The sequence below is a fragment of the Anguilla anguilla genome, chromosome 6 (assembly GCF_013347855.1).
Source record: "Anguilla anguilla isolate fAngAng1 chromosome 6, fAngAng1.pri, whole genome shotgun sequence".
Lineage (NCBI taxonomy): Eukaryota > Metazoa > Chordata > Actinopteri > Anguilliformes > Anguillidae > Anguilla > Anguilla anguilla.
Genome location: NC_049206.1, coordinates 39,479,063 through 39,500,207, shown reverse-complemented (window position 1 = coordinate 39,500,207; position 21,145 = coordinate 39,479,063). Strand labels below are relative to the sequence as shown.

At 46.1% G+C, this 21,145-nt stretch overlaps 1 protein-coding gene across 19 annotated transcripts in view; it reads right to left on the bottom strand.

Annotated features, from left to right (window-relative positions):
• LOC118229641 (neurexin-3a-like) overlaps window positions 1-21,145 on the bottom strand; it is a 325,684-nt gene that overhangs the window by 28,625 nt on the left and 275,914 nt on the right. For 15 of the 19 annotated variants that reach the window (XR_004765703.1, XR_004765704.1, XM_035421788.1 and 12 more), the window contains 2 exons: window positions 13,989-14,078; window positions 12,029-12,336 (listed from right to left, as the gene is read on the bottom strand). Coding sequence is in view for 17 of the 19 variants with exons in the window: in XM_035421788.1 (XP_035277679.1) it covers window positions 12,029-12,336; window positions 13,989-14,078 (398 nt within the window). In the remaining 2 variants the exon portion in view is untranslated. The remainder of the gene's footprint in view (window positions 1-12,028; window positions 12,337-13,988; window positions 14,079-21,145) is intronic. The other 4 variants (XM_035421791.1, XM_035421793.1, XM_035421794.1 and 1 more) reach the window with 1 other exon arrangement.

Below are 21,145 nucleotides of genomic sequence, written 5' to 3'. Positions count from 1 at the left end.
TTCTCATTCACAGAAAATGTGCGCCCAATGCCTCAGCGTGCCGCCTCGACCAGGGGAACAGATGTTATGCGCCGACTGCAACGTCCCAGCAATATATATACGAAAAAATGTACACACATCAAAGTGCTGTTACTGTAATGGCTTGTATTTTAATTCGACACTACAATACTATCAAGGTCAAGTCATGCGGTTATAGTGTTAATAAGCATTTATTATGGCCATATGCTTATTATCAGTCAACAGAGGCACAGGCTGCTGGTGGGTGAAGACGTGAGGTTAGGATGAGCCTGAGGGAGAAACAGGTGAGAAACACTGAGCTATTAAATAGTGCATTGCGCGCACGCTCACACCACATCCCCTTTGATCTCTCCTATTCCCCCATCGGTACCCAGCGTGCGGTAACACAGGAACAAAGGCATGAGCGGTAGGTCAAACATCGGATCCAGAAAGAAAACGGTGTGCCTCCATCCCCTCCCCCCCCTACACACACACACCCCGAGGTAGCGTCCAGTAACCTTGAGCTCGGCTGTGCGTTTGGCCATCTGGGTCCTTTTCCTCCATGACTAAAATAGCAATAAAAGCGCACGGTATTCTGATGAGCTACTTGCTGTCACAGACCGGGTAAGCGAGCGCAGAGGTTTCATTTTCCCCCGACCCTTTGACCCCTTTCCTCTGCTTCCCCCCAGGTTCCCGCCATCGTCCGCCCCGTCTCCGCTCTGAGGTCACCGTGCAAAAAAAACAGCGTGTAATACGAGCGGGGCTCCAGGGCCCGGCGTCCGGTGCGCCGGGGAGATCGGGTTAACCAGATTGTCAGGCTGTGCGCTCCAACCCCAACCCCGCCCCCTCTGCCGCCCTCGTCCCCACCTTATCAAAACCGCCATCAGGGGGTTCTGAGCACGCGACACAAGTGTACGGCTGGACGGACATGCAATCAAGCCGTGCGGTCTCCGAAAATAAATAAACAAATCCACCGACGGCTCCTGATCTCAGTGGCGGGGGTGTTCAGAAGAAGACGTCGAAGTGTGACCCTCCCCCTTTTCTGTCTGGCACCCCTGTGCGTGCTGGTACACGCATATTGGTTTTTCCACTCACGGCTTCCTGAATGAGGCTAATTGCCTCTAGCCGCAGCAGGCAGTTCCAATCGCGGCCAGCCATCACCAGCGTATAATAATGAAACAGTCTTTGTCCGTGATCTTTAATCACCCTCCTGCTGCTATGTACAAGCTCGGCGGGAAGCTTAAGACCAAAAAATCCACAGCCCCAAACCCCCTACTGTACTGCAGCTAAAATTAGCTAATGACATGCATTAGTTATTTCAGTAAGGGGCCTAGATCATAAACGCTGCCTGCTATGCTATTACTAAACTGGGTGTAGTGTTTAAAAGGGGAAGGGCAGAAGCTGTTTTCAGCAGGAAAAGGACGCTGAAAAGGAGGAGGAGCAAAGCTGCGCCTGTCTGCCAATGGGGAACAGAGACTCTGGATGCTAAAACATTGAGTTTCTAAAACACTGAGTTTCTACAAAGGGTGTAGAAATAAATATGGACGAAGTGGCTGTGACATCATCCACTGACTTTCCATGGGCTTGTGAAAAGTGATATGAAAATGTGGAATTCCCTCCGTGTTGTACAGATTGGAGCCAGAGACAGCACGGTAGGGAAAAGGGGGGACCCTAATGTGGGCATGTAGTTCAGTCGTCCACTAAGCGCTTGAGATACAGTGACTCGGCAGTGACGCAAACAGTCCCTGATCCATCCATAAAATGTTAAAATATTGTCCAAATAACACAATAACTTGACAAATTGGCACATGGGGAGACATTAGACAAAAAATAAATAGCTATTGCGGCTACATTTTCTTGTGGGAAAACTTTTGACAGTATTTTAACTGTGTTGGTACCATTGACTTACATTTTAAACAGGTAGCTGAAACGCCTATACTGGAGCGAACCCCACAAACGCTAGTGAGCAACGTCTCTCAACGTCTCTCAACGAAACCAGGAAGCAAGCTTCAAAAACCAAGCCCGTGCTTGGCTGCTTGGTTTCGAACTGCAGGGGCGAGGTAAGCGTTCATGTCACATGTCACCATCTGAACTGCGCCCTTTGAGCGACGCACTTTCCCTGTGCTACTGCATCTTCGCACGTGCTCAGTGTGTAAAGCACGAGCCGTGCGATTGGTCCTGGGTCCCGGGCACTGTCCGTCTGCCGAGACAGCGCAGAATACCACGGCTCCAGGATCCTTTGTGTGCCACTTTCATTCCCGCCTGACACCTCGTTAGAAATAATTGAGAGGGACCTGGCTGCGTTCCCTAGCAACGGTCTACCTCGATGGCTTGCGTTTCAGCAAGTGGAGGTGTGACACACAAGAGGCGTCCAGATATAACCTTTATGAAGGTCACTCTAATAATTGATCTGCTTGTTAGTAGTCCTTGTCTCTGCAGCTTAAATATTGCACTTCTTTTGTTTAGCTATCATCCATTTACACTTATTAATATTACCCAAGGATGGTTTGAGCCATGAAGTTCATAAAAGTAAGCCAGAAGCAAAATCCAGAACTTGAACCAGCAACGTCTTAATTACAGCATCCGGTTCCTGAACTTGACCAGGTGTCTCTCCTCTTAGAGCACTCCGTGTTTAGCATCTTGGTAAAAATGTATCAGTCCCCCAAAACATGTCACTACCATGGTTGGCTAATTGGATTGTAAGGCCGTGTCTTTGGGAAAGCACTTTTTTTTTTGCTGTTGGGTGATACGTGAAGCATCTCTTTTTGCTGACTTGCAGTTTTTTCCCCAACACCTCCAGCGTTCACCCAGCAGGCCATTCAGCCTTAAAGGCCGGTGTGCTGTGATAAGATAGAGCAATGCAGGGCTTTTCTCATTTACCCAACCCCCCCAAACCCCCCTGCCCACGCCAGCCACTGCAGAGGGGAGCAGCCTAGCCCTCCAGACTTCACCCCCTATCTAGTCTGGATGCACGCATGTACTTTCCGGGGCAAAAGGGAGGAGCCTCGCCTGCCGTGCGGAGCCAGCGGAGGCTCCCTATTGGTTAATCGATCTGTCTGTCTCAGTGTGCCGGTCCCCCCCCCCCCCAATGGAGCATTAAATCTTTTCTTTGATTTAATGCTCCATTGCCATTTTAATCTTTATTTTTGCCTCTACCTTTAACAGCATCTTAACAAACATAGACTGAGGAAAATGCACCTTATAGGAACATAGACAAGCAGTGTGAGGGGTGAGGTAGGGGGTTTGGAAGGTGGGTATGGGGGTTTGTGGGTGGGCATGCAGGCTGGATTCATTACATTACATTACATTACATTATAGGCATTTAGCAGACGCTCTTATCCAGAGCGACTTACACAACTTTTTACATAGCACTTTACATTGTATCCATTTATACAGCTGGATATATACTGAAGCAACGCAGGTTAAGTACCTTGCTCAAGGGTACAACGGCAGTGTCCTTACCCGGGATTCGAACCTGCGACCTTTCGGTTACGAGCGCAGTTCCTTACCCACTGTGCCACACTCCGTCCTATTCACACTGCCTAAAGTGCACTAGTATTTCATTTCCTTCCACAGAAATCACAGAGGACAGCAGATGCAACACACTTCAGGGGAAGATATTTACATTGTATTTCATTAGTATGTGCAGTCCAGCTCTCCAGTGGTGTGTAGTTCTCACGTCTGTCTGTCATCTCTCCTGTGAGGAACAGATATGTGTGCACACAGTAGCCCGTGCGCTGCTGGGGCCCCATTTAACTGCTACTCCCTGGCCCCCAAAGGACAGACCCCAACTGAGACAAACCACCACCGTATGTCACCACCACAAGCACGTGACAGGGACCGGACACCAAACCTCCCCCCACTCTCCTCAGATACAGACAAATTATTAAAGATTCTTTGGGAAAAACTGAATAGAAAAACAAATAAATAAATACTGAATAAATAATGCTCAACTTACACCTCAATCTGATTTCTCGGATTGCAGGTAAAAACCTGGCTTTCCTGGCTGAGTATCTGACCGGATCAGAAAAAAAAAGGAATCCAATTTTTTTTTTCAAAACTCCCCTGCAAGGCAGATGCATTTATGGCAGATGCGAGGAAGAATAAAAAGGAGTTCTGAAACGTACTGGAGTGCAATAAAACAAACAAACAAACGAATAAAAAAAGAACGGCAATAGCTGCCGCAGAGCGATTGCCACCTGAAATGCGAAATAATCAATTTGTGCCTTGTGATGCTCGTTTAAACGTGCCGCCTGGAACCGAAAACCCACCAGAAGACATGAGAAAGGCGCAATTTGACGCGAAACAAATGAAGGCTGTGAGTCCCTTACATACGGACCTCGGCCTTCCTTATCACAAACTGTGATGTATTACTTCGCCCAAGGGGATTCAAAGGAACAAACCTCCGATTCACAGTGTAATGCCCTGGTGTTCACCGCTCACATTGCTGCTCCATTCCAGACTGCCAGAAGCTTACGTTCAGAATGCCTGGGACTTCATCGACTCAGATTGCTTCAAACTTGTTTTTTTTTTTTTTTAAATCCTGCTTTAAAGGTAGTTTAAGGTAGTTTGAAGACACAGGTAGATTGAACGAGGCCCAAGATAATGTATCGTGCCAAGTCTGATGCGTACACACCGCCACACGTCGGTTTCACATTCAACGTTTGGACTTTTGGAGTAAATTAATATTTTATAGTTTATTTCATTGTTTAGGCAAAGTGCATATGTGATATTTTTTTTAGTTATTTTCATTTCAGTTTGTTACATTTTTCTGCACCAGCACTAGTTTTTTGCACTGTAGAGGGTGCTTGACAAGAGCTTTGACCGCTTTGACAAAACTATGCAGTAGAAAAAAGATTTAGGAGCTTTTTTCATATTTCATTTACTCTGATTATTCCCTTTCTCTCTAACAACCCACACATTATAACCAGTTACTCCAAAGCAGTTTTCGCATCTGCATTTTGTTCGTCCCCCAGAATGAGGTCAGTGGAATGTTCCCTGAACACACATGCCATCACATGACGCCTCTACAGTCATCCACATTGATAGGTAAATTGTCACTTAACGATGAGTGACAGACATTTTCACACACTTTCCCATGCTGTATTCAGTGTGGTTACTATAATAACAGACATATGGCAGTGGCATATATTTACACAGTAGTGTTATATCATTGCTTATTTTATCTGTGGGAAGTAGCCTTTGCATACTGTATAAAAAAGTGCAGTTATATCACTGGTGTAAAAAAAAGATAAATAGAAGGCTATTCATAGCAATGAAATGGTTTGCAACAGGAGGAGGCTAATATAAATGGAATAGATTAACAGAAGAACTGAACAAAATTTTTGTGACTGAATTTAATCACGGTACAAGTATCCTCTGTGATTGCTTGATGATGCTTGGTGTAAACTTGTCCATACAGAGAGACACACCTTTCTGTATTAACAGAGTTGGTTGGAACGGACAAGTATCGTTTTGCTTTCTGCCCAATATTTGGAAGGTTTTCTCAACTCTGTTCAAGGGCTCCTCTGGTGACATTGCAGTACTGTGTTCCAATAAATCATTTGTCATTGATGAGTTTAGAAGAGCAGAAGAGTGCTTGCCTAATCTTGGAATCCACAAATTATATTAAAAATATTTGGAATCCAGACCAGAGGGAGTTTTGTCAAGAATGCAGACTAGTGTGGGGTTAAAATATTTAACAGCCTCAAGGAGTCTGTAGGCTGGCTGAAAATAAACATGGCTTCTAGGGTGCAGGGTGGTAATATGTTGTCAGCCTCTTGCAACTTCTCTTAACGTTTTCACATATTGGTTGTTTATTTTTTGGCTGCTGTGTGCCTCTCCTAAGCCAGTGTTTGGCATTTATTTTTCAGTTGTTCTTACTGCACGCTTCATGTATTCTGTTTTCTTTAATGTCAAACCAGCCAATCATTTCGGCAAAGTTTTTGCCACTTCCTGCGATTACTGTGTCCCAGATCCTTGACGCACTACAACTCCCAGAGCTGTGTTAGCGCGACAGTATTATGTCACATGTCTACCTCCTGGTCCACAAATCTGAAGCAGAACGTGAGCTGCTGGTAAGGTTGCAACACAGCCGAATATCAACTGTCCCATAGCATGGTTGATCTGGGAGTTTTATTGGTAGGTCTGAACCTTACTCTGTTATTGTGTTCTTTAGAAGCACTGTGTGGCACGACTTTCTGATGGGACAATGCTTATAAACCTTTTTAACAACTCCCACGACTCTGTCAACTTTGTGGAAAAGGCTCATCTGTGCCATCTGTTCACTTGTCTATGACCACAGACATGCCGTCAGCTGACTCGACCAGTTCCTTATATACTTTCTTCATTTGCACCAGCAGCTCTTCAATGTTTCTAGTGGAATGTCTGCATTCGAAATTGTATTGGTCATGCATTGGATGACATCTCTGGCAACTACCTACCAGCATTTACTGTTGATTGGCTGTTTATCAGCCTCATGTCCTCATGTTGCTGCAGAATGCCGGCTGGCCAGATAGCAGAACACACATAGACACTATGTGCAGGTAAATCATTGCGCACTGATTGCGATATGGCAATGCTCTCGCTGACCTCAGATCAGCACACTTGCATCCCCCCCACACCACCCCCACTAGGCGATGTTCCCTGAAAGCCTGACTCCACGGGACACGTGCAAACGTCTCACTCCATGTTCCCTCTTTCACCTCATCAAAAAGGTGTTCCAGCCGCGCCCGGCGCATACCGCCGCTAAGGATGTGCAAACAAGCGCGCCCTCCCCGCCGCCCCCTGTGACTCTGCGTGGGGAGGAAATCATTTCCAAACGGTGACAGACGGCTAGTTTACTGATGCGCAGGGAGGGAACTCAGACGGAAAGGAAAACATGACCGCAAGCCTGTTGACCTACTAAGCACTTCATCCGTAATGAGAGAGTGGGAGAAGAAAGAGAAGATTGAGAGACGGGGAAATATAGAGAGAGAGCACAGAACATGGCCGCTGGCCACAAACTGAGGGACAGGGAGTAATGTTAACACATACTGTAGACAACAAGTTAACACATATATCCGGATCTACCCAAGCAAACTACACAAGGTATTTTGTGTCCTCTTCACAGTATCTTTTTTAATTATTTTCTTTTATTATTAGTATTATTATTATTATTATTATTATTATTATTATTATTACTATCATTATTTATTTTTCAATGTTACATTAATTTTTTCACCTAATTTACACATGATATCATATTACACAATCTAACATACACAAATACCACACACACACACACATATACACACAGACAAATTTGTCTGTTTATATGTTTATTCTATGTATGTTCTACTCATGCTTTGGCAATATGTATCTATGTACGTCATGTCAATAAAGCTCATTTGAATTTGAGAGAGAGATTGACAGAGACAGAGAGAGAAAGAAGGGGGCAGGGAGGGGGCACAGAGAAAGGGAGAAAGGAAAGGAGGGACAGAGAGATAGGATAACAGAGAGATAACGGCACACAGTAATGTCAAGCCAGTAAAGCACTTTACCATTTACATTTAAAATTGAGAGGGGAGAAGGAGGGAGAGAAGGAGAGAGCAAAGAGGCAGATAGAGAGATAAAGTGTGTGTGTGGGGGTGGGGGGGTTGCAACACACTGTGCAATGCCATGCCAACAAAACATTACATGGAATTAAAACAGAGGGAGGACGAGTAAGAGAGAAATACTGAAAGAGAGAGAAATAAAGTGAGTCAGAGGGGAGTAAAGCGAGAGGCGGCAGTGAGAAGGAAATGGAGAGAGAGAGAGCTCCGGAGAAAGGGAATGGGAAAGCAGAGAAAGATAGAGAGGGGGGGGGAGAGAAGAGGCAGAAGAATCCTGAGAGCACAATACAGGCAAATTGAAGCGAAATGAGATAAGGCAGAAAGAGAAGAGGAAAGGCGACGGTGACACCGCGAGGGGAAGGAGCGAGAGAAAAAAAGGGAGCGGAAATTGCGGCGCGGCGTCGACCGCGCATCCGCTTTTTCCTTTTTTTTCCTAAAAATCGGGCCTCGGTGCGCTCGTTCATTCGGGGTTTCGTCGGCTTTTCGCCCCCGCGCCGTTAACGACAGGAGAGATGCCGGTATCGCGAGCGCGGTTCCGGCGCTTCCCGGCGAGCGGTGGGGGGGGGGGGGGGGGGGGGGGGGAGGAAGTGAGCGCGAAGCTAGCGTGAGTCATCGCTCCGCGGTGGCGAGCGATCAAAGGCTGCGCCGGCAGGCCGAACGGGCGAGGGGTTTAGGTCGGGGCGAGGACGATTACGCCGCGGCGCTTATCGAATATCGCTCCCGCCCGGGACCGCTCCGGCTGTGAGGCGGCGGCGGCGGCGGCAGCGTCTGGGCCGCCAGCGCGCGCCGGATCGCAGACCGCGCCGCGCATTCTGACCGACCGTATGCGCGCCCCGTCGCTCTCCGCAGCCGTCTCCCGGGCGATGCGTTTTATCTGGCGGGCTGGGGGGGGGGGGGCCTGTTACGGTCAGGAAACCCGATTGCGGCGACTGACGGCGTCCGCTCTTTCCTGCCGCAGTGGCGTTTCCGCTCAACGAGAGCCCGCTGACAATTTAACCGTCCTCCCCCTGAAACGAACGGCCATCTGAATCGTAAGCAAACACAGCCGAGGACACACTGTGAACAAAATCCTGCTCGCTGGACAGAAAGCCATGCGCTATAATCACACGTAATATTAATCATCCAAGGTGCGAGATCACGAATATGTGATTAGAATGTTCCCTAACTGAACGTTCTAACGCTGGTGTAACAATCACTACTGGCAATTGGAAGTAAAGCAGTTCTAGAATGTTGAAGAAAAAAAAAACATTCCACAAACCATGGTTCACAGGGCAAAAGGGAGGAGCCTGGCCTGTCGCACGGAGCCAGCAGAGGCTCCCTATTGGTTAATTGATCTGTCTGTCTCAGTGTGCCGGTTCTCCCCCCCCCCCACAATCACTACTGGTAATTGGAAGTAAAGGAGTTCTAGAACTAAAACATAAGGTTCACAGGGCTCAAAAAAAGCTGCTGTGGCACATGGGTGGTGGGACCTGAAAGGTTAATTACCACCAGGGAAATGACAAGATTGTGCAGGTGGCAAATGGCGTGCCCCAAATATTTTCACTGTTCCGCACTCAGCTGCGAAAAGCTCTCCAGAACACAGAAACCTTCCCACCCAGCAGCTGTGTCAGCAGTTGCAGGACAGTGCATCTCTCTTGTTTTTATTGTATGTCTCCCAGTGCTGTAGTGTTTGCTCCCTGCCCCAAACCCCCCCCCCCCCCCCCGGCTAATTTCTCTTGTGTTGGCTATTGCCCGCAGGTCTGCTGGAGAATCGCAGATTGCCCCCGGAGCGGATGAGGATGAGCCTCCCAGCCACCGAGGCCATAGAGATCGGCAACGGAGCCGTCCTCATCCCCCCCCTCCCCCGTCCCTACGGGGGTATCGCTAATAAACACGGGGGGTGAGATCCGTACCTCGCCAGGACCTGACAGTCAGCAGCTGAAACGCTACACCACATGTACAACCCCCAACCCCCCCCACCCCTGAGGGCCCAGGGGCCCAGGGGCCCAGGACCAGATACAGCCATAAGCAGCGGCTGAAAATAGCTTCCTGCGCGCGTGCGCGTGGGGTCAGGGAACCATCGGGGCTCAGAGCAGCGCGGTGTTCCTGCTCCCGTTTCCCCCGGGGGGGGGGGCGTGTGGAAACAGTGCAGATGCTAGCCCTTTTCTCTCCCCACCTCTCTCTTCCTCTCACCTTCCGTGTCACACAATCGACAGTTCACGCAGTAGAGCTGGGGTAAAATAACCCAACACGCCCCCCCTACCCCCACCTCCACCCCCACCCCCACCCCACCTCACCTCAATGGGAAAAAAAAATATCGCTGAGTGCAGAGAACAGAGATAAAAACAAAGGAGACTAGCGTGTTTCTGTGAACTGAATGTTTTTGGCCATCCAGTGTGCTTCCGTTTAGGGTTCGTTATGTTGCCATTTCTGGAGTTTGCATTGTACAATTGACCAATCGCAGCGTAAAGAGCAGCGTGATGGGGCCGGTGACAGCCAGAGTGATGCCGACCTACAGCACACTCGCGGAAGAGGAGGTCATAATCCCGGCCTTCGGGCCTAAAAAGGACGGGATGAGTCACCATTACTCAATATGCAGCGGTGGGTTTTAAAATCCCATTGGGGCCCGGGGGGGGGGCGTTTAGGGAAGTTACGGCTTTAATATCGGCGCTGCAAGACTGACGCCTTCCCCGGCGGCCGTGAAGTGGCCGGCGCGAACGTATTTCTCCGAGCCCCGGACGTTTATCGCCTCGCGGTCGCAACGCATTTGCCGAGTGCTCTGTTTTCCCGCTATCGAGGGGGGCGGCGCATCTGTGGGAGGAGGCGGGAGAAACTGCACATATCCTGACTCCTGGGCCTTTCTTGGCAGCTCTGGAGTCTGCATTCACAGGGCAAGACAACTCCGGTCTGACTCTGGATTCGCAGCATTCACAGGGCAGGGCAAATCCGGTCTGACTCTGGATTCGCAGCATTCACAGGGCAGGGCAAATCCGGTCTGACTCTGGATTCGCAGCATTCACAGGGCAGGGCAAATCCGGTCTGACTCTGGATTCGCAGTTCAAATACTGTAGCAAGCTTATGTTATCCGCTCCAGGGATATTTCAGTGCTTGCTTTTGCACATGCGGAGACATGTGTTGAATAAAAATGGACCTTTTTATGGATTATTAATTTACAGATCAGTAAATGTGTGCTTTGGAAGAGTATACTTTGGAAGACCTACTGCTGTAAGCATAGATAATGCACTCCATATCATTAGAAGACTTGAAAGAACATTGAGGTTTGCGCTGCTCTACGTGTTAAGCCATATCGTTATTCACAACTTCTTTTTTTGAAAAAGGGAAAGAATATTCTAAATGAGCCATTTTTAAAAGTAGGTGTCAGATGGTTTTTCACCTCTGAATGTCAAACAGTGCGTGGCTGCAAATGTATTTTAAAAAAAGATATGACTGTACTGCACAGCTAAATCATGCTGGATACTCCTTCCCTCTGCATAGATATTCTAGGTACCCCATGGGCTCAATGAATGGCTAAGCACTGTCCTTGGGTTAGAGGAAGGTTTTTGTTTACACATAATAGTTGGTGTTTCTAATCGAAGATCGGTAAGCTGATCCTAGATCAGTTACATATTTTCCTCATGAGAGGTAAGCTTGTGTAAACCATTACAGGATCAATGGCTCGTATTATAGTTGCTGTAGGTCTCAGATTAGGGTAGGGTAGACAGGTCCTGGAACAGCCTAAAGGCAGACTATGCAGGATTTTTTAGCCTATGTGTATAATCAAATAAGTCTCCTCCTCCTCCGTCTTCAACCCTACCTACTCACGCCAAGTAAGCTACTCCACCTAATGTAGCTAGCAGGATAGCCCGAGGTAACATTAGTACCGATTGACCGTAAGTGACATTAAGAAGGCGGATTTGATTATAGCTTAGTTAAGTAATAGTGCTTTTATGGTTGGAACTTCAAATTTGAAAATTTCACACCCTCACAAAAGTCCTTATTGTTGCCAGCTTCACATTGCCGGTAACGTTACTTACAGGTCCAACAGAAAACAAGACAACTCCACCTCACTTTTTATCCCCTTGATGAACTTCAGCCGACACCACCGAGGAAAAGCAATTCCGAGGTTGTCTCTAGTTTTTTGCTGTATCTGGAATTCTTCGCTAGCTAGCTGTGCAGCTACACCCACCCCACCCCACACAGAAAACAGTGCTACACCCAGACACGTCCCAAACACATTTTAGAATAACAAATACAGGGAAAGGTACATGAACTTGTGTAAAAGAAAGTGTGTAAAACAGAGATTGTCAGAACATCATAGATGTGCCTTAGCCTGATTATTTTATAATATCTTCAAGGGAAAAATCCTATGCCTTTGAAGTCTTTCCCATACAATGGCTGTGTTTGAGAATAGGGTATGGTTAACAGATCCAGGACTAGCTGTAGGGGGCGGAGTTCTTTACCTGGATGGTAGGCGGGGACCTCTGCCTGCGAGTGGTGGTGGTGGACAGGGTGGTGGTGGTCTCGATGAAGGTGGTGGACATCTCGGGCGGCACGGAGGTGGTGGTGGCGGCCCCGGGGAGGGAGGGCACGTCCCCCACCAGCCGCACGCTGCCGTTGATTCGCACGTTGGGGTTCCCCTCGGCCGCCATCTTGAGTACCTTGAGGCCGTTGTAGTACAGGCCCGACAGCTGGCCCTGGTACGGCCTCCTGCGGTCGTTTCCGCCTATCGATATGGTGGCCTGGGTGTTGAAGATGGTTAGCTGCCGGCCTGCGGGGAATGCAGGGACAGAGACTATTTAACCCAAGGGAGGTACTGTAAGCTCCATGCATGTGTCCTCATATATTTAAAAAGCCAATCAGGACAAACATCTCCCAGACATCTTTACTTAACCAGCATCTTCCAAAATGAACTAGTTTTTACCACACATTTTCAACTCCTTCCAACTTGTATACTGCATATTATGTATACATTGTATAATACCATATGTTATATTTGGAGGACATTTAGTGTCAAATGCCAATGTTCAGCCAAGCCACCAATCAAATGGACAGAATGCCCACAGGTCGATGTTCATATGCTGAAGGAGCTGAAGTGATAACTGTAATGAAAGTACTGAAAGGGCAGGCTGTTTTCAAGAGAGCAAGTGACGCTCAATGGGATCCATCTACTGGGAGGAGAATGCCACTTATCACAAGATCACGGTCCTCTTTAATTATAATTATGGCTTCGAATCAAAATGCAGCAACAAAGAATCTTTTTATTTTTATTTTTGTCCCAAGACCACCTCGAGCATACAATGGTTTAATACAAGGGCACGTTGCATTTTATTAGGGAAACCTGAGAGGTGAATGCTACTTACCAGCTGCACCTATTATTACACAGACAAAACTAAGGAGAAGTAATATTCAGTTAAAGTAAAATGCAGGATGAATTCATTATGACTTTTTGAAGACACTTGTGACATGTTAAAGCAGCAATAATGGAAAGGGATTTGTAAAAAATGAAAAATACATTGAGCTATGTTACCTTTATTCGTTGTCATTATGTTAGCATATCGCTGTACATATTACTTAATCATTTTATACTTGTTTCTTCAAGACTTATTTTTCCTAAGCTAAGACCAGTTAATATAACTGCCTTTTACCAGCAGGGTGAAAATACAAGAGATTTTAATTTAGAATCTGAAATATAATACCTACAAGACTGCAGGCATAGCACAACATGACATAATTCAAAATCTCATTATGCCGGCGATGGAACGATAACAAAATTGAAACATGGACTTAAAGAATGCAGTGTACTCATTCATGCATAGTGCATCTCCAATGGAATTTGTGTTTAGGACTTGTTAAAGGGACTTTATGATATACTTAATCAGTTTAGAGTGATAGATTTTAAATACGGTTTAGAGTGATATTAGCCCATACTTGATATTCATGCAAAATTGTACCAGGAATGACTGGCTTTCATCCAAGCACAGTTTAAAAACTGTAATCATGCGGGGTAATAATATCGCTAGCATTTTTCGCTGTACATCCAGCTCAAGGGAATGCTTTTTCTCAGCCATTTTTTTAGAGCTTTTTTTATTAGTTTATGAACAGTTTAAGCGACCTTTTATTACTGGCATGCTACTAAATATATTTATTCGCTTGTTCATGCATAACTTTATAATGCAACACACATTTCCCAGTCCCTTTAACTGAATGCCAATGAGTTCAAAACAAGTTATGTTTTGACAATGAAAACATATGCAAAGGTGATTCAAATGAGAAAAAAAAAACCCATAAATTTAATGTTTCTTTTTCTTTCTTCGATGTTATTTAAAGTTGGAATGAATAAAAAAAGAAGAAGAAATGAACCCAAAATGAAGAAAAGAAAATAGCCATTAAAACCATTTAGAAAAGGTTAATAAAAGTTACCTTTCTCTTGTAGCCATTCTTCTACCGGTCGGGTATATTTGAATGGGATTTTCTTATTAGCCATTTGATAGCGTTCAATGTCACTGCTGCCTTCAAAGTTTAAAAAACAGCTTAATTCAGTCCACAACCAAAATTTCAGCACAGTGTCTATTTAAACTTTTCTTCTTGCTTTAAAGCTTTAAAATATGTTTAGTCATTTTTAAAGGGAGTTATAATTTATTATTATCTTTTTAGTTGCAGTGTTTAAAGATGAACAGTACAGTTGTATGGTTCAGGCAAATATTTAGAGTTGAATGAAAAATCACTGTCCTTATAGCATATAACATGGTTATAACATGGTTATTCAAATGCACATTGTTAGATTAGCCAGCAACTAGAAGACAAGCGCTGAGTCCATTTTATTTACTTTAATATATAGGTGAATTATGTATGCTATTTATAGTATATTTTATATGTATGAATCCTTATTTAGGGAAATTATTTAGCCATTAGTAAACAAGTCCTTCATTTAAGAACTTAATAGTGTTTCACCTGCACTGGACAACACCTGCTTTTTAGCCCACAGTCGAAGAAAAGCATATTGACAGTCACGCTGCACGGAAAGTGGCCAAAACAGCAGTGGAACACAAGGAGGTTGGTTTCTATGGCGAAGCGTGTGTCAGAGAGCAGGGCGGTGGCGAAGGAATCCCGGGCAGAAACTGCATGTCGACGAAGGGGCTGACAGAACAGCGAGGGGGGAGGGGGTGGGGTTACATGCCCACTGCAGGGGGTACAGTACACTGCGCTCCTCCTGCTGTTTGTACATCGGTGTCAAGTGGAGAAAGGACAAGGCACCCTGGAGCGAGCAGCGAGGATCCAGCTCTGGGACTAAAGGGGTGGGGGGCTGGGTAGCGCTGGGACGGGGAGTAATGAGTAGGCCCGCCCCGCTTTGGAGCGACCCTGCTGTTTTTTCAACATAGCTCTCAAGATGCCCACGCTCCCCTTTGAGAAACCTGCACTCCCAATCCCTCGCAGTAGTTTCATCAGTATGTTATACCTCATTCAAAGCACGAGTCACACTATTCCTGTCAAGCATCACAGCTTACGAGAACCCCATCTGGCAATGAGTGTGAACACCAAGCGGTAAACAGGCCCGGTGGCCTGTAGAAGAATCCTTGATCTTTGGGTTTTGATCACTGCACTACACATTGCTACCCTCGCTCCTCCTGGGTTAAAGGGACTGTGTGAAGTCCCACATACAGGAAGGTTGAAGCACACAGGTGGAAGGTTAAAGCAGACTTAAGCCTACTGGTGGCCTCACTGCAAGAAGGTACAAATTCTGACCGAGGGCCTTTCTTTGTGGAGACGGTATGTTCTCCCTGTGTTCGCGTGAGTTTCTGCCAGTTTCCTCCCACAGTCCAAAGACATACAGTAGACCAATTGGGAGACTCTAAATTTCCCTTTAGCTATGAGTGCGTGCCCTGCGATGGACTGGCCACCTGTCCAGGGTGTATTCCTGCCTCTTGCCAAGTGCAAGCTGGGATAGTCTCCAGCCCCCCACCGCGGCCCTGACAAGGAATGAGCGGTTTATGAAAAAAATAGATTGTAAGAAGTGTCACACAAGCTGGGATTAACCCAGCAGGTTCGGATGGCGCACTATGGGGTTGCCGTGTAGTCCTGGGACCTGTAATAGTAAAAGAATATTGCAGGGAGATGGTGTTCTCTGCTGGAAGCGTAGCTTCAGTCGGGAGAAACAAAGACAGTTTGACAGTGCTCCTATTGAAGGAAATAAATAATGCATTTCTTCGGTTAAAAAGAAATGGAGGGAAGCTAAGAGGCTTCAAAAGAGAAGAGATAACAAAAAAAATTCTTTCCACAAAGTCTTTTTTTGCCAGAAACTTCTGTGAAGATAAATGGTGGCAAAGTCAGCTGCGCCCAAGGTACGGTTTAATCTTTAATCTAATCGTGTCTTCACAGGATTTAGTGAGAATGGGTGAAAAATCTTCTGTTTTGAGAGCTGTGAAAAAAACTAAAAATTCATTAAGAAATATTTAAACAGAAAAAAAAATTCTTGTTCAAAGCTGTGAGGTTTCTGACAACTCGGAGGGGATGTGGGGTATATCTGGAAGTGGTCCTCACAAGTGGGCCCACAAAAAGAACTGGGTGAGGCGGGGTTCTGGGAGTTTGGTGGTGGTCGGGGGGGGGGGGGGGGCGGTGTAGAAACGTTGCTTGGCACGCTGCCTTTTATTCAGAATGTGGAGTGCATGCGGTGGAACTGCTGTGGACACAAGCATCTGCATCCCTTTGAAGCTGAAGCGATGCCAGGAGGGGTAAACGCGGGTGCCCACCTGCCTCTCTGTGCCAACGCTTCCTTTGACAGACGGAACTTAGCGCTGTTCGCGCGTCTGCTTCCCACGCGAGACAAGGAGATGAAAAGGCGGACGGCCCGTCATCCCCCTTCCCGCCCCTCCCCCGCCTGGAAGGGGAAAGCAGAGCCGATTCGTGCGGCTCAAACCTGGGAGATTCCGTCTGCACGTTCCAGCACGGACCTACAAACTGCCACAAACGCACCTTTCGCAGGGCTCGTGGGTTCCAGCTTCGTGTTTACTCGGCTCGCTTTCAAAATATCAAAAGATAAACAGACGCATTAGAAGCCACGACAGTGGCGCAGATATTTTTGAGCGCGCACGTGGGTATGCGCGCGTGCGCGTTGAGTTTAGGTGTCTGTGTGCGTGAGCGCGTGCGCGTCTGCATGTGTGTGGAGCCGTTCCCTCTTCTGTTTCCTGCCGAACGAGTGTCTGAATCGCCCCTTCTCTGATGGCATTATTCTACCAGAACAAATGCTGCTTGCGGCGACAATTGGCTCCACTCATCTGGCAGTTGAACCCAGCGGGCTCTTCTCTGTAGAAACGCTATTCCTTTTGGGATGTTTAATGCCACAATCCAAGAGCTCAGGAACCATACTGTGCAGGAAACGGAGCTTCTCCTTGTACTTCACATTCTACTGCACATTTACACACTGGAGTAAAATATATCTGCAGACCTGTGTGCTGGAGTAACGGGGTTGCACAGCATTTACACACTGGGGTGACAGATATCTACAACATTTATATGCTGGAATAACAGATTTCCACAACATTTACACACTGGCATATCACACCTGCTGTAATACTGAAAAACACATATCCACAGTCTTATCATGCTGCAGTAACAGCTATCCACAGGACTAAGCTGCAGTAACAGCTATCCACAGGACTAAGCTGCAGTAACAGCTATCCACAGGACTAAGCTGCAGTAACAGCTATCCACAGGACTAAGCTACAGTAACAGCTATCCACAGGACTAAGCTGCAGTAACAGCTATCCACAGGACTAAGCCGCAGTAACAGCTATCCACAGGACTAAGCTGCAGTAACAGCTATCCACAGGACTAAGCCGCAGCAACAGCTATCCACAGGACTAAGCCGCAGTAACAGCTATCCACAGGACTAAGCCGCAGTAACAGCTATCCACAGGACTAAGCCGCAGTAACAGCTATCCACAGGACTAAGCCGCAGTAACAGCTATCCACAGGACTAAGCCGCAGTAACAGCTATCCACAGGACTAAGCTGCAGTAACAGCTATCCACAGGACTAAGCTACAGTAACAGCTATCCACAGGAGTAAGCTGCAGTAACAGCTATCCACAGGACTAAGCTGCAGTAACAGCTATCCACAGGACTAAGCTGCAGTAACAGCTATCTACTTTGGCCACTGTAGTTTTATGGTTTCTGTAAGTAGCTGGTAGGAAAAAACCGTGATCAGTTCTTATTAACAGTTAACATTGCATTTCTAAAACCTATAAGGGATAGGACCCAAATTTCATTGCTGTGACTTCACCACTTGGATTGGCATTCAAAATGGCTGTTAATTCCCACAATGAAGAAGTAGAAAAACTCTGTTTAATTTATTCTCCCTATTATCCCCATTATTAGGGTGCAGGAGAACCTTGGCAGGAAATAATCGATAATTCATTGGAGCAATCAATTGCCTGGCCTGAAAATGTGATGAAAAGCAGATCTCTATGCAGTGAGTCACAATGTAGGCTACATATAGAGAGCTGGATCTTAATGCAGTGTCTACAGAAGCACAACTAGGTTTCATTTTTGAATATTTGATTTTTGGAGCCACAGAATAATCTAATATCAACTGAGCATAAATTGCACCCCCCTTGCTAATATATACTGCACATAAAGTGCAAGTGAACTTAGTTTTAATTGAAGTTGCAGTATTAATACCTGCCTGTAATTTTCCATGCTTTATTACTGTATACACAGAGGTTACCCCACATGTGGAAAGGAAGCTATGAAGCCATAATTATATATAATTCAGTAACTGAGAAGCCAACAGCTCTTACTGTTGGCAGAATTAAATTCAAGCCCTGAAATGTCCCTTTTCAGAAAATGGCAGCATAACAAAAATGAGTATTCTGCTCATTAGAGTAAAGAGTACTGGACACTTCTGTACGGCAAATTCCCCAGACCTCTGAAAATCCATCAGGCTAGGCACCTGTGTAACGCTTCACAAATGACAGAAATGGCTCTGTCTGTCTTAAAACAGAATGTTTCTGTTTTTTTGGTGAGAAATAAAGGATAAATGAACACTGCTGCAATTGTACAGGATTATGACCAGGCATTAATATCAGTTATATGACAGAAAGCGGTTCAGAAGCACTAAAGGGAGATGAGAGGGACCTGGTGCCTTTGTCCTTGCATTCACTTTTGCTTTCCTATGGGAGGTTCTGTTCTTTGGGGCAGCAGAACCAGATTGGCAGAGTTGGGCAAAGAGTTTTTGCAAGACAGCTGCATATCCTCCACCTCTACAGACAGCACCACCCCCCACACATTTACATGAAGCGCTCACCCCAACACCTCTAAGACTGCACCACCCCCCTTTGCCTCTACAGACAGCACCACTCGCCCCACCTTTACAGGCAGCACTCACCCCAACACCTCTACAGGCTGCACCACCCCCCACCTCTAGACAGCACCACCCCCCTCCCTGCCCACCTCTACAGACTGCACCACCCCCCCAAACTCTACAGACAGCTCCACCCCACCTCTTCAGACAGCTTTCCCCAAAGTCTACAGACATTGTCCCCATCTCTAATGACAGCACCCTCACCCCAACAGGCAGCATCTCCACTTCCGAGCCGACCAATAGACCCATCAGGCTGAAATAAATCTCCTCAGAGCAATTCCTTGGGGATAGATATTTTTTACCCAGTACAAGAGGGAAAAAGAGAGTCCACAATGTCTCAGAAACCCTTGGAAAGGCAAGGAGTCCTGAAAATAAACATTGGCCTGATTCTGTCTCGCTGTTCCTGCAGCCGGACCAACGGAGGGGAGGGCGTGCAGATGAGGGCAAGTGCAAAAATTCCCGTTGCCCCGGTGACACCTCGTCTAGCTCAAGCGTCATCCTGTCCCGTACCCCGTGTTCCCCTGACCTGTCCCCCTCTCTCACAAACATGACCTGACATGCATTCCGGTCCACTACTCATCTTGGGATGGCTTTTTGTTCTGGTTGGTTTGCTCCTGTAACAATGCTGCTCCCACGGTAACCATCTTCTGCCAGCCATCTCAAGAAACAGTTATCTGAGGCATGGCCACAAAATATCATACTGAGAGAAAAAACAAAAACAAATATTGTTATGAGCATAATGTAATACAACCACATAATGACTATCGTAATAAAGTCATTTTTCCCTCTTTTGTAAATTGGTAGGCAAAATCAAAGTAAGTGGTTTCTTTTTATAAATGCCAGTCAAATATCGAATATAACAAATGCTTGTCATAAATGCGTGACGAATGTATGGCTTTTGCTGCGGATATTTTGTCTGCTATTTTAATAACCTTCCTAACCTGCTAGACTGAAAGAGAAGAGTACTATCAATATTTTGGGCTGACTAAACTGAACAGATATAACAATGTCACCTCTGAATGCACCCAGAAATGGATGGGACTTCACATCATAGTGTAGCGGACACGCTAAGGACAAGAATCCCGCATTCTCACAGCCCCCCCTTCCCCCACTCCTTCTCTGCTTCCCCCCCCCCCATCCTCTCCAACCCACCATACCTCACACCTCTCCACAGATCCCACCCCTCCCTGTTCACCACTTCCCAACACGTGCTGTGAAACACGAGATGAATTCCGTTCTTGATTCAGTAAATTCACAAAATGAACTGCAATTCAACCGATGAACGGAAAAATCCTCAAAGAATGAAATAGGCATTTCCAGTTCTCACCACTTAGGAGTACTCCTACCATTCAGGTAAATGGAATTCACAAAATGATACTGGAGACTCATATGGAAAATATGGAAACATTCGCTCTGTACACATATATAGTGGTTATATGAATGGGAGACTAATTGTTCACCATTAGGTAGGTGGTCCTTGGTCTTTAAACACTACATATGCTAAAGTACGTGGACACCTGACATCCAACATCTCATCCAAAATTATGTGAATTAATATGGAGTTGGTCCACTCTTTAATGCTATAACAACCTCCACTCTTCTGGGAAGGCTTTATACTAAATGGCGGAGCATTGCTGTAGGGATAAGCTTCAATTTGGCCAGAAGTGCATTAATGAGGTCGGGCACCCATTTGGGCGATTAGGCCTGGCTTGCAGTTGGCTTTCAAATAGGTCCCAAAGGTGTTGGATGGGGTTGAGGTCAGGGCTCTGTGCAGGCCAATCAATTTCTTCCACACTGTTCTCGACAAAACCATTTCTATATGGACCTTGCTGTGTCTCCATGGACACTGATATACTGAAACAGTAAAGAGCTTCCCCAAAACTGTTGGGGAAGCATAACATTATCTAGAACGTGATTGTTTGCTGTAGAATTAAGATTTGCCTTCACTGGAACTAAGGGGCCCAGCCCAATCCATGAGAAATAGACTCAGACCAAGGGGTGTCCAGATATTTTGGTCATATAGTGCATGTCATGATTGTCAGTAACTGCAAATATGGTTCAGTGTACTAATGCACAATAAAAAGTTATCCTTGCTTATCCTTAAGCGAGATCTGTAATAGCTATTCTAAAATGTTCATTGGTAAAGGTACAATTTGTTTTTAATTGAGCATTGGAATTCTTTCCTTTAATATGTACTTTGACATCTAGAAGAGTAAACTT